General features: G+C 36.5%; 1 protein-coding gene across 4 annotated transcripts in view; it reads left to right on the top strand.

Moving 5' to 3' along the window:
- The window catches only part of src (v-src avian sarcoma (Schmidt-Ruppin A-2) viral oncogene homolog), a 68,887-nt gene that overhangs the window by 48,146 nt on the left and 3,364 nt on the right, over positions 1-17,377 (top strand). For 3 of the 4 annotated variants that reach the window (XM_067445624.1, XM_067445625.1, XM_067445626.1), the window contains exons 4-12: positions 1,432-1,449; positions 4,367-4,465; positions 7,243-7,346; positions 12,710-12,859; positions 13,835-13,990; positions 14,152-14,331; positions 14,492-14,568; positions 15,811-15,964; positions 16,150-16,281. In XM_067445624.1, the coding sequence (XP_067301725.1) occupies positions 1,432-1,449; positions 4,367-4,465; positions 7,243-7,346; positions 12,710-12,859; positions 13,835-13,990; positions 14,152-14,331; positions 14,492-14,568; positions 15,811-15,964; positions 16,150-16,281 (1,070 nt within the window). The remainder of the gene's footprint in view (positions 1-1,431; positions 1,450-4,366; positions 4,466-7,242; positions 7,347-12,709; positions 12,860-13,834; positions 13,991-14,151; positions 14,332-14,491; positions 14,569-15,810; positions 15,965-16,149; positions 16,282-17,377) is intronic. The other variant, XM_067445627.1, reaches the window with a different exon arrangement.

Genomic DNA, 17,377 nt, shown 5'->3' with positions numbered 1-17,377 from the left:
TCTATCAGCATTATAACAGTTCATTAACAGCATGTAGTTTTGCAATGGCTTGTAATAAAAAAAACTTTTTTGTTAAATATTTAGGGTATGTTCACACTTGGCATGTTTGGTTCGATTAAAGGAACTGTATGTAAGAAATGTATTTCAATTAATCATAAAATGGCCCTGATATGTCATTAGACATTAAGAAATCATGTTAATGTCAAATACTTCTATCACTGACAACAGTAGTCCGGCCAGGGTATTGTCATTAAAAGTTGTTGTTTTAGCCCTCGACTGATGTTGATGTTGTGTTTTGGCCTGAAGCTCCGCCCTCCACCTATCGACCAATCACGAAGTCAGTAGTTTTTCTGCATCCGGGTTGCCAGATCTGCTCTAGTTACCACAGCTGCAGATACAAACGTTCCTGCTGATCCGGCAGCCTATCTGGCAACCTCGAGTCAGGGAGGAGGGGGAGAGGCAATACACCTGCAGTACCAGTTTTGGCCACAATCTTACATACACTTCCTTTAATACGAACTATGGTACGATTGCTCTGTTAGTGCAGTTCATTTGAATGAGTGTGAACGCTGCCATCTGAACCCTGGTGCGCACCAAAGAAGCGAACCGAAACCACTGTAAAGATGGGTCTCGGTTCACTTCCAGCCGAACTCTGGTGCGGTTCGAATGAATTATGAACATGGACCAAAAAGAGGACATGATCACAAGATGCATCACAAGTCACAAAATGCGACCCTAAAAAGAGCAGAATGCTCAATCATACCGTTTTTTTCTCATCATAGTCATGATGTTGCCCATCACAGTTGGGTACAGTCAGAACTGTGTCACAAATCTTTAGGTTCAGTGTTAAAAATAACAGCGTGCCCACTAAGCGAGCAAGTACTAAATGTGTCATTTTCTTTTTTGATCGGGACTGAAAGAACCAGGAGGACTGAACTGTGAACCATAGTGTGAACACACCCTAAAACAGTTCACTAAAATAGTGTTTAAAATAGACCAATTATGGAAAGTTTAAACAGTTTGGGGTAAAAAACAAAGCAAAACTGGACATGTTTGAAAGAGATTCACCCTTTAAATTCACCCTTTTATTCACCATGCCCATTGACCATCCCAGAAGCCACTGATAATAGAGTAATCAGCTTTTTAACCAAATCACTAAGCTGCTCCGGCTTATGCTGGGACCTTCCGAGTCATGTGTCAGTGCACATTTAGAGATAATCGAACGCACATTACAGTAATTGTTTTCCATATTTTTAGTACTTCACAGATGAGTTGGATAAAATGCTGTTTTTTTAGTGCGTCATTGCTGCGGTTGACCTTCAGACAGTTTGTGGGGCTATGTGGGATGTTTGTAGCTTCTGCTGTTTGCTTTTAATGTCCAAACACTTCACGTCTCCTGTGTTTTTCCTCTACACGCTCTCGCTTATGTAGGAGAAAGTTGAATCCCAGGTTGGTAAAGTTGCTCTTGCTTTCAGCTTTCAATGTCCATTGTATATGTGTGTGTTTGTGTACGTGTCATTTCTCCATTTGCTTGTCCACCTGAGATTTGTCCTGACTTGCTAGAGACTGTGGAAGTGGTCCAGAAATAGTGTCACATCTCATAACTGGCTCACTCACAACCATTTTACATTTGTCCTTCACATTGGCTTTGTGGTTGGTCCTTTAGTGTGTTGTCGATTTGTTCCTCTACATTTGTTTAGGCTACATCCCACTTTTCATGCTTTGGATACTATGATAGGTGAATGCAACCCAAATCATTGAAAGATTAAAATATATACAATTTCAAATATAACATTTTCCATCCTGTGATGCATTTCCTGTTTTAACAGGAATTTGTCACAGGAACATCTACAAAGTTTATAAACTAGTTTATAAAACATAAACTAAATATAAAGTTGAACAGAATTACATTAAAAAACAGTAAAGTCAGATTTGGATTACATGTGGTTATTAAATGAATAAACCTAAAACAGTACTGTTAAGATAGCATTAGCATTTAGCTAAATGAACAGTAAAAATGTAAAGGCTACTGACTACATTTTTAGTTTAGCTAACTTCTCATTCTCATTCCAAAATATATATAGTAATATTATTAATATTTTTTTAGCATATTCTATGTTATGAGTACACTAGCTTTTAGATGGCCTTCAAGCTAAATAACTTGGACTAATATTTAGTCATATTTCATGTGGTCATTAAATATAATTTAAAAACAATACTGTTAGCATCTAGCCAATTTAGCATAGTAAAATATGTTATGTTTAACTACTTGCTAGTTCTCATTCCACCGATTTGGTACATTTGTTCATGGCCCTGTGAATTAAAAGATTAAATGTGTTATGTTTTCTTCTTTTAGTGCATATATGCTATGCTAAGAGCATGCTAGCGTATAAATAGCTTCAAAGCTAACAGACTTGGACTAAAATGCACTAAAATTTACAGCAAAAAAATGGATTTTGTGTGGTCATTAAATTAATATAATTAAAAACAAAAATTTTAAGAGAGCATTAGCATTTAGCTAAATTAACATACAAATTGCTATTGGCTATGTTTAACTAAGTTGCTAGTTCTCATTCTCATTCCATAGATGATTTTATTGTACAAAAATTAATATTTTGCCCTGTGAATTTAAAGATTAATTTCTTATGTATGCTGAGTTTTTTTTCCTAGTGCATATATGCTATATTATAAGTAGGTATCTTATAAAGGGCCTCAAAGCTAACAGACTTGGTAAAATGCGCTAAAATTTGATAACATTTTGATTCCATGGGTTCATTAAATGATTGAACTTAAAATAAATAATGTTAAGATAGCATTAGCCTTTATCTAAATAGCGTACTATACTATTTGAGACAATGTGATGTTGTAGTATATGCCTAATGGTATTGAATATTACAGTTAAATGTAAAAGTATAATTTTTCGTAAGTTAGGAGCATAGTTAAAGTACTGTTAAGGTGCAGTCACATTTACTGTTGTTTGGCAAATTTTGATTGAGAATATTCAATGGATCTTTTTTTCCATTAAATATTTCGGCAATAGAACCGCACCTTAAGAATTGGGATGCATCCTTAGCATTAGCCATCAATGTTTTCTACATTCAACTGTTTTCTCAGTTGTAGCATCATCCCCTTTACTCTTCTCATAAACCCTGCTTATCAGAATCACTGTTTTTATGCCTTTTATACATGAATAATTCATTAACATCTGAAATTTGAATGGTACCCTGCGTATGAATAATATATTTGCATTGTATGAATATGAATATGTGTCCGTGTGTATATATGTCATTGTTTTCACTCGTGTGATTATGTTTTAATTATGTTCAACGACAACAAGCAGTAGCTCTGGAGAGGTTTCTGTCAGGTCAGCATGTCTTGGCAATGGATAAAGTCTTTTTACTTTAGCTTAGGGAGTGAGTCACAGTCTAACACCCCGCTGCTCACTCTAAAACACACCATCTATTATTAAAAACCCATCAAGACTCTAAGACAACCCAGACGTATGACTCATTATTATATTATTTTGTAGTAAATAATTCACCCCCAAAAATAAATAAATAAATCAGTTATTCCAAATCCAATCCCATATGATTTTATTTCTTTTATCGGAATCAAAAAAGGTTGTCATGAATTTTTGTGCTGCTCTTTTACGCATGATGAAAGCATAATGTGCCAATTTATGCCCCCAAAAGACAGAAAAAGCCCCATAAATTTAGTTGATACAACTTGCACTATATTCCCAGCATTCTGTAGCCATGATACACTGTTAAATAAATAAATAAATTAATTAATTAATTAATTTTAAAATTCTCCAATTGTACATTTTCAAGTGACAGTGAACATTTTTACAGTGGCCTAAGTTCACATAGAATGTGTTTTATTTATTGTAAACAGTCGATAGATGGACGTCTTTAACTGGCTCGCATCTTTTGCAGCGTCTCATGCATTACATGCCGTCATAAATGCGGTGCTAAAGTTAAAATAAGTTCAACTTTAAAAAAAACCTCATCTCTAGACCTTGCGCTTTTTGTCGTTCCACTAACCTGCGTCTAGCATTTTTAACAGAAAAGGTTAGGTGAGGGTGAGGGTGAGTAAATGATGACAGAATGCTTATTTTTAGGTGAACTATCCCTTTAAATGCACGTATCATTTATGTATAATTTTGCGCAGGTAGTTAATGTCTTTAAAAGAGCTTCGTCTGCATTCTAATGCCTCGTTTCAGGGATGATAAAGCAGGAATAATACCACAGATGTAATCTCAGGGTGTTTGTTTTGGGCGGGTACGGAAATCATGAATGTGTCATCAAATATGCTTGATGCGAGTCAAACTGCAGGTGTATTATGTGTGTTTTCTCTCATGTCTTAGGGAGGGCGACTGGTGGCTGGCTCGTTCGCTGACGACTGGAGAGAGTGGATACATTCCCAGCAATTACGTGGCACCATCTGATTCCATCCAGGCTGAAGAGTAAATCCTCTTCCTCCTCCTCTTTCTCTTCTTTGCTGTTTTTCTCCCCTTGTCTCCTCTATTTTTTCCCCTCAGTGTGATGTAAGAAATTATTCTGGTTCCTTAATTACTCCTTTAATGATTATTTTACTAAACAAAACAATAGTTTAGTTTATAGTCAATTTATATAGGTCTTTATACAATACAGAGCGTTTCAAAGCTATGGCAAGCCGTTTTTACATTTAATCCTTAAAATGTACTAGTATCTATTTTCATGCTGCTTTTACTTATTTTTTAGATACTAGTATCTATTCCATTTATTTACTAATACTTATTCATTAGCTACTAGAGCTTATTCTTTAGCTACAAGTACGTATTCTTTAGAGTAGTTATTCATTAGATACTAGTTCTTATTTTATTTTTTTAGATGCTGGTATTCATTCATTAGATACTAGTACCTATTAAAAATAAACTAGTACTTATTCATTAGCTTCATGTACTAATTAAATAGATACTAGTACTTATTTATTAAACACTAGTATCCTTTTTAATTGTAACTGGTAACAATTCTTATCTTTCTCTAGTCCCAACTGCTTTTTTACTCACCTTATGTTATGTCTAGTAAGAATAGGGACTGTAGAGTTTAATTAAAAATCTAACTAGTACAATAAAAAATCTTACTAGTGACATTTGAAATAAATACTAGTATCTAGGTGCTATTATCTATTGAATAAGTGCTAGTAACTAATTAATACGTACTTGTATCTATTTAATAAGTGCTTGTATCTAGTAATATGTACTAGTATCTAAAAAATATGTACTAGTCACATTTGGAATACATACTTGTCAAAAATGAATAGTTGATATCAGAATGATAGATCTCCATATAAGTCATGGCGAAGATTTAAAATGTGTTACTAGTAACAAAAGAATAGTTACTAGTATCTAAAAAATAAAAACTAGTATCTAATGAAACTAGTACCTGAAGAGCTACCAAGCACTAGTAGCTTATGAATGAGCACTAGTACTTAATGGAATAGATACTAATATCGAAAAAAAAAAAAAGTACAAGTAGCATGGAAATAGTCACAAGTTTGTGTTAAAATGGCTTGCCATACAATGCAGCTTCACAGTGATGAATAGTAAAATAACCGAATCAGTTCTGCAATTTACATCAAATAAGCAAATTTTAATTCTGAGGTAAAGCATCTTTTAAAAGACAATAGTGTCATTAGTCATGTTGATTCAATTCAGTTGTTCAATTATAAAGCAGCTGTATATGCAAGTTAATCACATGTTAAAATTAACATTAACCGCCCTGACTGATTCCGTGAATGATCTATGAGTCCTTGATGTTGACCAGCTCATGAGAGTCACTTGTACTGACTCAACAGAACGATTCATGAAGCATCACTTAGCTAACACTGTCAGGGTATTTTAGTGCATACATTTTTTTACTTGAAGCTCAACCTTTGTGACTTATGATTCGTCCCCCCTCTCTCTCTCTCTCTCTCTCTCTCTCTCTCTCTCTCCTTCCGGTCTGACCTTTGAGTCTGTCGTTTTTCCCTTCATGGTTGCTCTCTTGTCCTCCATCATAATGAGTCTCTCCACCATCTCATCATTTAGAAAGAGCAAACCTCATGCCCAAAAGACCTTTCCCCTCTTCAACGAGTAAAAGTCATCAACGTTTGCCCCATGCAGCTCATTTATTGTCTGTCCTGTTCACATGTAACTCGTAATTTTTCCTGAGACACATGCACACGTGTGCTGTTGCTCAGTCGACTGCCGCATTAAACAAATAAACACAGGCACTCCTTTGAAAACCTATAATGACTAATTTTTCCACCCTTGCCTTGCCAGTCATCTCAGATTGACTCTGGAGAAAAGGTAAGACTCAGAGAGAGCCTGCCATGAGCGGCAAACAACAAACTACGCTGATTTATAGACTCTGAATGTCACTGGGTCAGTCGTGAATCCCAAACACCATTGTTTTATTGTTGCTCGAACCATGAACGGGAATTTTACAACCTGAATCCATGTTCAATATTTCATGCAGCGCAATTCAGTTATAAATTAACAGAACTGTTATAATTTTAACACAAAAAAATACACTACACTGTAATAGCGTACACTACCTTTCAGAAGTTTAGGGTCAGTACGATTTTTTTAAATAAGTTAATAATTTTATTCAGCATGGATGCATTAAATTGATCAAACAGACATGTATAATGTTACAATATATTTCTATTTAAAATATATGCATTTTTTTCTATTCTTCTAAGTATCCTGAAAAAATATGAAGCAGCACAACTGTTTTCATCATTGATAATAATCATAAATGTTTCTTGGTCATCAAATCCTCATATAAGAATGATTTCTGAAGGATAATGTGACACTGAAAACTGAAGGAATGATGCTGAAAATCTGCTATGATCAAGTAATTTATTTTTAGATATATTATATTAGAAAACCGTTCTTTTAAATTGTTGGCATATTTCACAATATTACTGTTTATACTGTATTTTTGATCAAATAAATGCAGCCTTGGTGAGCAGAAGAGACTTCTTTAAAAAAAACATTTAAAAATCCAAACTTTTGAATGGTGGTAGTACATGAATGCACAATAGAATCCCATATCATACTAGCATAAATAATATAATATAATATAATAAATTATAATATAATATAATTGCATAAGATAATATAACAGCTGCATGTCTCTGATACGATGCTACATGTGATTGCATCCTCTAAATACCCTATCTCTCTTTTTTTTCTCTTTTTCTGTCTCTCTCCAGGTGGTACTTTGGAAAGATCACACGCAGGGACTCGGAGCGACTCCTCTTGAGTCTGGAGAACAGGAGAGGAACTTTCCTGGTCAGAGAGAGTGAGACAACCAAAGGTGATTGTGAACAGTGCAAATTTATTTTATTTAGATTAGTTTACTTTATTTTTATTTTATATTGTTTTATTTATTTATTTATTTGATTATTATTAATGTATTATTAAAAATTAAAGGAACCAAAGGTGACTGTGAACAGTGTAAATTATTTTTTAATTTTTTAATGTGACTTAAACTTAATTTTAGCCTGATTTTGTCATGATCTGTTCATAAATGACAATGGCTGACAGAAAGACTAGAATGTTGGATTTTTTCTCTGTCTTCTATGATGAGTTCCGTCACATCTATAACGTTGACCAATAGGAGCACAGAAGCTCTTCCGTACACAGCTTTTAAACATTTCTGAAACGAAAGCGAGACAATAGTATTGGTGCAATGGAGGAAAGATTCATAGAGCTATGGTAATACTCCTGCCTTAATGTTTCCACGAGGGACGAACACGACAGAGTGAAAAACGATAGCGGAGGCCCTCCAGCAACCCGCTGAGTAGGCTACATCTATATATACTACTGGCTAAAAATAAAAAACAATACTTTACCTCAAACATCTCTTTGGAGGATTCCATACTGTCCTCTTTGTGCAATCTAGGAACATGCCCACTGTCAGGTTTTCTTTCGTTTCGCAACACTCAAACTAGCAACACGCCAACAATGCGGCTGAACACACATGGTTTTCAGACCAGCATGCCAATGGGCGAATAAATGGGCGCTGGTGCATTTGCTATTTAAACAAAGTGGCAATGGACGTGAAAATGATATCTGTGTCGGGATGAAACTAGCAAAACACATTTTAAAGGGGTGGTTCCGTGTTTTTTTTTCTAGGCTTGGTTGTGTTTATGGGGCGCAGTATAACATAATACTGCTAATAAGTCTTAATACTTCTTTTTTTTTTAAAGCGCCGTATTTTTCTTTTATTTGACCTTCATTTCACACCGCTGTCTCCACTGTCCTTTGAACGGCTCGTTTGCTTCCTGCTTCTGTGAAGTCCATCCCTCCGAAAAACGCAATGGTCTTAGATTGGTTAGATGGACAAATGTAGTTTCCTGTATTTTTATTGGCTAAAGTGCCAAGCACAGGTTGTCCCGAAATGCCACGCCCCTTACCATTACGGGCAGAAGTCACATCTGCGGTGACTAGCAAGGGTTTATGATGTCCCCAACCCGGGAAGAAGCTTGTTGTAGTCCAAACCGGCCGTTTTTGTAGGCAATAAACTGCCATAACTTTAAAAGACAATATCTCTGTTTGCATTGAACTTTCAGCACTGTAACTTTGCAGATACTGTTTATGCTCAAGCAGCAACATTACACACGAACTAAAATTAAAAAAGTGAAATCGAATGCAACCACCCCTTTGTTTAAAAACAAAAAACACTCATTGCACCAGGAGTACGATAGGTCTCATAGTCTGACATGGTTTTTGTCAATGACACAATAAGAGTAGAAATTGCATATGAACCAGTGACTATCATCAAAAAATAATGTGTAGTCTGAACCCACCATTAATTAAAAAAAAGCATCTCCCAAACAACTAAAAGTGAAATGTTCCAGTGCGGTTTGAATCAGCCAATCGCATTCGACGACTGGAGCTACTATTGCTTAACCAAGAAATAATATGTGGAGTAAAAATTGCTCATGCGGGTGTCTATGTGAAATTGCGTTTCAGTATTTGGAAGCGCAGATCAAAACAAAGTCCTTGTTCATTCCCCTTTTCTGTTGTCAGTTTGTCAGACGCAGTCATGCTCATATTCCTCATCTCCTCCCTCTGCCAACCATCTTTTCTCTCTCTCTAAACATTGTAAAGATCTACGCTCCATATATGGCCTTTTACTTTCAGTTCAACACAAACAATGTTCATTTGAGATGATAGAGTGCTTGTGTGTGCATGTGTGAGCCTGATGAAGGGGGGAATACGAAGGTCAGAGAAGTGCTTGCAGGGACGAAGAGCCGGAAGTAGGTCAGCTCATATCCGTCCCTACAACCGTGAGCCATATCTCACAGCTTATGTCGTCAGCAAGGGGCACACGGAGGGACCGAGATTGGCCAGTGAGAAAGAGAAAATAAATACGAGAGAAGCTGAAGGATGAGTCAAACCCCAAAGAGACAACACTGAGAGAGAGCACAGAGGGAACGAGGGAGCAAATGACAGAGAGAGTTAATGAATAAATGACCCATGTGTATGTGTGAAATGATGACAGCACCCTCTACAGATCACTGTGCATGATGAGAAGCTGCTCTACATTTACGCAGGGATAGTTCACCCAAAAATTAAAATTCTTTCATCATTTACTCGTAAACCTTGTAGGAGTTTATTTTTGAATGAGATATTTTGAAGTGTTGATGGTCCTCATTGACTTCCATTGTATTTTTTTCCATACTACAGCATCAACTTTTTGCTTGCCCATATTCTTCAAAATATCTTTTTTTGGCCTTTAAGTATAATTGGGCTTATTGTAAAAACATCCACTTTAAGTCATGGTACACATGCCTTTTTGCTGTGGAATCTTTACTGATGTTTATAAAGTAAATGTAATAATTTTTATATTGTTATTAATATTTTAAGATGAACACTTACTGGACTGAACCAATGTAGGGTTACTTGATTATCTATAATTATTGTCTATAATAATTGAGTATCAAATATAGTATTGGGAGACATAGAATGACAACTGATATTTACGTATATGTATTTTATGTTAGATTACAAAAGCTATAAGAATTTTCGTTACATTACAAAATCTATAAGAATTTGAGTTTGGGCCTCTGAATAAAAAACGGAGATGTTTTTTCTCGATATTCTCATTATATCATACTATATAAGCCATTAAAAACCTGATGTATCAAATATGACAGTAAACTAAAATATGATCTATTTCTCCCTAATTTATTATTATTATTATTTGTTTGTTTCTTTAACTATGCTTGTGTTGTGTTTTATTCATTTGAATGAATGTATGGTTGTGTGTGTGTGTGTGTGCGTGCATACATACAGTGGGGGAAAAAAGTATTTAGTCAGCCACCAACTGTGCAAGTTCTCCCACTTAAAAAGATGAGAGAGGCCTGTTATTTTCATCATAGGTACACTTAAACTATGAGAGACAGAATGAGAAAAAAATCCAGAAAATCTTATTGTCTGATTTTTAAAGAATTTATTTGCAAATTATGTTGGAAAAAAAGTATTTGGTCACCTACAAAAAAGTTTCTGGATCTTAAAGACCTGTAACTTCTTCTTTAAGAGGCTCCTCTGTCCTCCACTCTTTACCTGTATTAATGGCCCCTGTTTGAACTCGTTATCAGTGTAAAAGACACCTGTCCAAAACCTCAAACAGTCAGACTCCAAACTCCACTATGGCCAAGACCAAAGAGCTGTCAAAGGACACCAGAGACAAAATTCGAGACCTGCACCAGGCTGGGAAGACTGAATCTGCAATAGGTAAGCAGCTTGGTGTGGGAGCAATTATTAGAAAAGACATACAGGACCACTAATCTCCCTCAATCTGGCGCTCCACGCAAGATCTCACCCCGTGGGGTCAAAATGATCACAAGAACGGTGAGCAAAAATCCCAGAGGCACACAGGGGACCTAGTGAATGACCTGCTGAGAACTGGGACCAAAATAACAAAGGCTACCATCAGTAACATCCTGCAGTGACAGAAGTGCTCCCCTGCTTAAGCCTGTACATCAGGGCTATTCAAATCTTACCCTGGAGGGCCAATGCGGTGCAGAGTTTAGCTCCAACCCTAATCAAGCACACATGAACATGCTAATCAATGTCTTCAGGATCATTAGAAAATCACACGTGGGTGTGTTTGATCAGGGTTGGAGCGAAACTCAGCACCGCATTGGCCCTCCAGGGTAAGATTTGAATAGTCCTGCTGTACATGTCTGGGCCCGTCTGAAGTTTGCTAGAGAGCAAAAACTCAACTTGTCGTGTTTGGAGGAGAAAGAATGCGGAGTTGTACCATACCTACTGTGAAGCATGGGGGTGGATACATCATGCTTTCGGGTTGTTTTTCTGCAAAGGGACCAGGACGGCTGATCCGTGTAAAGGAAAGAATGAATGGGGCCATGTATCATGAGATTTTGAGTAAAAACCTCCTCCCATCAGCAATGACATTGAAGATGAAATATGGCTGGGTCTTTTAGCATGACAATGATCCCAAACACACCACCTGGGCAACGAAGGAGTGGCTTCGTAAGAAGCATTTCAAGGTCCTGGAGTGGCCTAGCCTTAACACCATAGAAAATCTTAGGAGTGAGTTGAAAATCTGGGTTGCCCAGCAACAGCCCCAAAACATCACTGCTCTAAAGGAGATCTGCATGGAGGAATGGGCCAAACTACCAGCAGCAGTGTATAAAAACCTTGTGGCGACTTACAGAAAACGTTTGACCGCTGTCATTACCAACAAAGGGTATATAACAAAGTACTGAGATTAACTTTTGTTATTGACCAAATACTCCACCATAATTTGCAAATACATTCTTTAGCAGAACAGACGAAATGGCTGACCGCATAATGAATCAAAAAAAATACTTAAGTCTAGGAAACTACAACATTTACTTTTTATCAATTGCATGGTGCAATAAAGTGCAAAGTGCAGGTGAGTTAAAAACAGAGGAGCATAGCATGAGCAAATACACATCAGACAATGTGATTTTCTGGATTTTTTGGGGGGGGATTTCTCTCATATTTGAAGTGTACCTATGAAGAAAATTACAGGCCTCTCTCATCTTTTTAAGTGGGAGAATCTCCGCAATTGGTAGCTGACTAAATACGTTTTGCCCCACTGTATGTATTATAATATATTACTATATTTATGTGTACATTTTGTCAGACCTAAGATGAACCAAATAAAAGCACAAAAAAAAAAACCTTTGATAAGTTATTCTAGATTCAACCCAATTTTAAGTCAGTTTTATATAATTTAAGTTGAATAGTTGATTATACTTAAACATTTAAGGCAGCAACTGAACTTTTTTTCCATTATGGAAAATGGGACATTCCGTGATTTACCATGTATACAAACTCCAGACGTTAATTCACACTCCAGTAACTGGCCCCAAAAAGAAGTCTTAAATGTACATTTGCAAAAACAGCATGTTTAACAGGATTAAAAAAATTGATAAAAGAAATTCCATAGTTTGAAACTAACATAGTTGATTTTGATGCTAGAATCTAAAGTCAACTTCAGGCAAAGAAACTTGACTTCATGGAAAAATAAAATGATACTAAAGTGTGTAATCTGGTGCCTATTACACTAATCTGACAGTTTTGAATCTGAAAAGTGGGTAAAAGATATCAATGTCATCGAGAGCGATGAGCAATGTCATCCCAAACTGACTTTATCCCTCAAATCTGTTCTTTTAGGTGCCTACTGTCTTTCCGTCCTGGATTACGACAATGTCAAGGGCCTGAATGTCAAACATTACAAGATCAGGAAGCTGGACAGCGGGGGATTTTACATCACGTCACGCACACAGTTCAGTACTTTACAGCAGCTGGTCAACCATTACCGCCGTAAGTTGCTTTCTCATAGACACCTGCTTGTTTCTGAATGTCTGTGAAGGGAAGTGATACAGAATCTTATTTTTGGAATTGGGAACTTGGGTTGTTGCAAAATACGGATTAGTTCCAACCTATAAATAAAGAAATTCCATAAAGCAAATACATAATGAATTATCCTTCACTTCTTTTGTTTGTGATTAAAGCAGTAAACCATAAGAGACCCTGCACTGTGCTAAAGGCTTTATTTATTATTTATTTATTAAGGATTTATAAGTTATATAAGTGTTATTTTTATTGTTATCAAACATAAAATAACATAGTTATTAAAAATAATACTAATTATAAATATAATTGTTTTGTTTATTTTAGGCATTAATTATTTATTTATTATTAAAATATTGTATTAAATATTAATGATATTATTAATATTACTGAAACAAGTGATACATTTATTTATTTATAATTATTACTGTAGAAAAGTGTGTGTGTGTGTGTGTGTGTGTGTGTGTGTGTGTGTGTGTGTGTGTGTGTGTGTGTGTGTGTGTGTGTGTGTGTGTGTGTGTATAATATATACTCTTTTTTTTTTTTTTTATCCATCTGGTCACTCAGTATTGATGTATAAGTCAAAACAAAGAATGTATTGTCAAAATGAAATCTAGAGAATCAGAAGGAGAATCTATTACTGTAGAAAATTGTGTGTGTGTGTGTGTATATATATATGTGTGTGTGTGTTTGTGTGTGTGTGTGTATATATATATGTGTGTATATATGTGTGTGTGTGTGTATGAAATCATAATTATTATATATAGTGTTTATATAGTAATAATAATAATAAAACTTTATAGTAAATAATAATATTTTATATTACTTTATTATTACTTTATACAATTTTACAAATGCATGGTAGCTTTGTGCATTAATACAGAATCAGAACGAGCCAGAACTGAGAAACATTAACACTCTTCCTCCGGTCGGCGTCTGTCACAGAGCACGCAGACGGCCTGTGTCACTGTCTGACTGACGTGTGTCCGGTGCTGAAGCCTCAGACTCAGGGGCTGGCACGGGACGCCTGGGAGATCCCACGTGACTCTCTGAGACTGGACGTCAAACTGGGCCAGGGCTGTTTCGGAGAGGTCTGGATGGGTAAGACTTCTTCTTTCAACTTCCTTCCATCAAAAACCCAAGCTTTGTGAGCTAAATGCGTAGTTGACCGGTGTATTATACCGCATTGCTTGTGTAATGATGCTTTCACATAACACACAAAGCTTGTTTCATGATTTCAGTTTCCTTTCCCCCCTCTTCAGGCACTTGGAATGGTACGACACGCGTGGCCATCAAGACTTTGAAGCCTGGCACGATGTCTCCCGAAGCCTTCCTGCAGGAAGCGCAGGTGATGAAGAAACTCCGCCACGAGAAGCTGGTGCAGCTCTACGCTGTCGTCTCGGAGGAGCCCATTTACATCGTCACTGAGTACATGGGGCAAGGTCAGTGCGGAGATTCGGTCAACTATATTGGGATAAGAAATAAGAACTGACAGAAGGACGTGTAAATAGAGCATAAAATCTGGATATTAGCAGCTTTTTGGTGAGGTCTTCCAATAAAAGTGTGAATGAAGAATGAAGGTGTGATTTGTGCTTTTTGCAGGAAGCCTGTTGGATTTCCTGAAGGGTGACATGGGAAAAATGCTGCGGTTGCCTCAGCTTGTGGACATGGCCTCTCAGGTACTTTTACACCAGCAATATGCTATGATATCTAGTAGGGGTGTAACAATATATCGCAATACAAAAATGCAACAATATGTGTCGTAGATAGTGGTCATCTGTATTGTGTTTAGTTCACCCAAAATGAAAATTACTGTTTAGTTTAAAAGTTTAGAGAGTTTTAGTGTCAGACTACATTATACTACTATATATAATAATAATGAATATAAGGTATTATAATGTAATACGGAAATATTTGCAGGTGCTGATAATGCCAAATCTGTTTTTGTTACCAGTAAAAAAAAGTTGCCTACATTATTTTAAATATATCTAGTCGGGGACAGAGTGCAAGCTTATTTGTCTAAAATAATTGAAAAATTAAATATTCATGAATATTTTATTCTGTTGTCACGTTGTCCTGTTACCAGCCCCAAGCCCAAGCCTAATAATTTCCACTCCCAATGTAATACCACATTAGGCATTTTAATCACCAGTTCATTTTTGTTAATCTTGTACCATATGTCTTGCTGTAATGCAATAATACCGTATCATGATAAGTATCGAATCGTGAAATTATGGTATCGTTACATCCCTAATATCTAGTAATAAAATCAAAAACAAAACTGAAAACAGTTTTGATACATTGTATGAGAAAATATACACCACGGATCAAAAGTTGAGGTTTGGTAAGATATATATTTTTTTATTTTTTATTTTTTGACTTCTCAGTTGATCAAAAATACAGTAAAAACGATAATATTGTGAATTTTTTTTACAATTTAAAATAACTGTATGTTTTCTTATTTATAGTAAAATGTAATTTATTCCTGTGTTTAAAGCTGAATTTTCTGCATCATTACTCCTTCTGAAATCATTCTAATATGATGCTTAAGAAACATTTTATAATTTTGTGGAAACTGCGATACATTTTTTTCAAGATTCATTGATGAGCAGAATATTAATATTAGTTTTAAAAAGCATACTAATACAATATCTATTCAAAAGTAAAGTGAATAAATAAAGCCTTCATGGAGCGTAAACTGAACTGAAAGGAAAATATATTACCCTGCATTAAAGGACAAACCATTTTTATATAAATCTTGGAGAGCATCATGCTGAAAACACCATTGTTGTGGAGTTTTTGCATGGGCAAGCGCCACTGTCATTGTCTTCATCTTGTATATAAATCTATTTATATTCTGTGGATACTCTGGAAGGGCGGCACTGAGCCCGGCTGCGTTATAATATATGTGTTGTCCTCAGATCGCCTCTGGAATGGCGTACGTGGAAAGAATGAACTATGTGCACAGGGACCTCAGGGCTGCCAACATCCTGGTGGGTGATAACCTGGTGTGTAAAGTCGCTGACTTTGGCCTCGCTCGACTCATCGAGGACAACGAATACACAGCCAGACAGGGTGAGGAGGAACACAAGGACTCTTTTTGGTCGTTTTATATTCTCTTCACGTCTTCAGTTTTCCTGAGGCCATAACGTCATTGTCTTATTTTCAAGACTTAATGCTGTTGCCTTTTATACAGTTCGACCTTAATTGAATCAGTTTAATCATGGTGACAGGCCTCTCTTAAATCATTATTACAACAGGAGCAAAGTTTCCCATCAAGTGGACTGCGCCAGAGGCGGCGCTGTACGGCCGCTTCACCATCAAATCTGACGTTTGGTCGTTTGGGGTCCTGCTGACGGAGTTGACGACCAAAGGCAGGGTGCCTTATCCAGGTACTACCACTCGCCATGTTTCCAGTCATTCCAGTATTAGAGCCACTGGTTCTCTAGATTCAAATGTACCTTTTTTAGTTATATGCTATATTGCTATATTTGTTATTATACACCAAATCAGGCATACCATTATGACCACCTTGCTAATATTTTGTTGGTTCCCCTTTTGCTGGCAAAACAGCCCTGACCCGTCAAGGCATGTACTCCACTAGACTAGACCGCTGAAGGTGGGCTGTGGTATCTGGCACCAAGATGTTAGCAGCAGATTCTTTAAGTCCTGTAATTTGCGAGGTGGGGCCTCCATGAATCGGACTTGTTTGGTCAGCACATTCCACAGATGCTCGATTGGATTGAGATCTGGGGAGTTTGGAGGCCAAGTCAACACCTCAAACTCGTTGCTGTGCTCCTCAAACTATTCCTGAACCATTTTTGCTTTGTGGCAGGATCATTATCCTGCTGAAAGAGGCCACAGCCACCAGGAATACCGTTTCCATGAAAGGGTGGACAGGGGTCAGTATCGGCACCCTGACTGGTCTGCAGCCCCATACGCAACAAACTGCGATGCACTTTGTATTCTGACACTTTTCTATTAGAACCAGCATTAACTTCTTGAGCAATCTAAACTACAGTAGCTTGTCTGCTAGATCGAACCACGCGGGCCAGCCTTCACTCCCCACATGCATTAATGAGCCATGACCCTGTCGCTGGTTCACATCGGTTCCTTCCTTAGACCACTTTTGATAGATCCTGAACACTGCAGACTGCAAACACACCACAAGAGCTGCAGTTTTGGAGATGCTCTGACCCAGTCGTCTAGTCATCACAATCTGGCCCTTGCCAATTTTTCCTGCTTCTAACACATCAAATTTGAGGATAAAATGTTCACTTGCTTCCTAATGTATCCCACATACTAACAGGTGCTGTGATGAAGAGATAATCAGTGTTATTCACGTCAGCTGTCAGTGGTCATAATGTTATGCCTGAATATTTATATATATATAAATAATACTACTTTTTTTTATTAATTAATATATATATTTTTTTATTTTATTTTTTTTATTAATTAATAAAAAATTGTAATGTAGTATTATTTATA

This window comes from Pseudorasbora parva, chromosome 6 (assembly GCF_024679245.1).
Source record: "Pseudorasbora parva isolate DD20220531a chromosome 6, ASM2467924v1, whole genome shotgun sequence".
Classification (NCBI taxonomy): domain Eukaryota; kingdom Metazoa; phylum Chordata; class Actinopteri; order Cypriniformes; family Gobionidae; genus Pseudorasbora; species Pseudorasbora parva.
The sequence above is the reverse complement of the archived record's forward strand: the minus strand, read 5'-3'. Positions and strand labels throughout refer to the sequence as shown.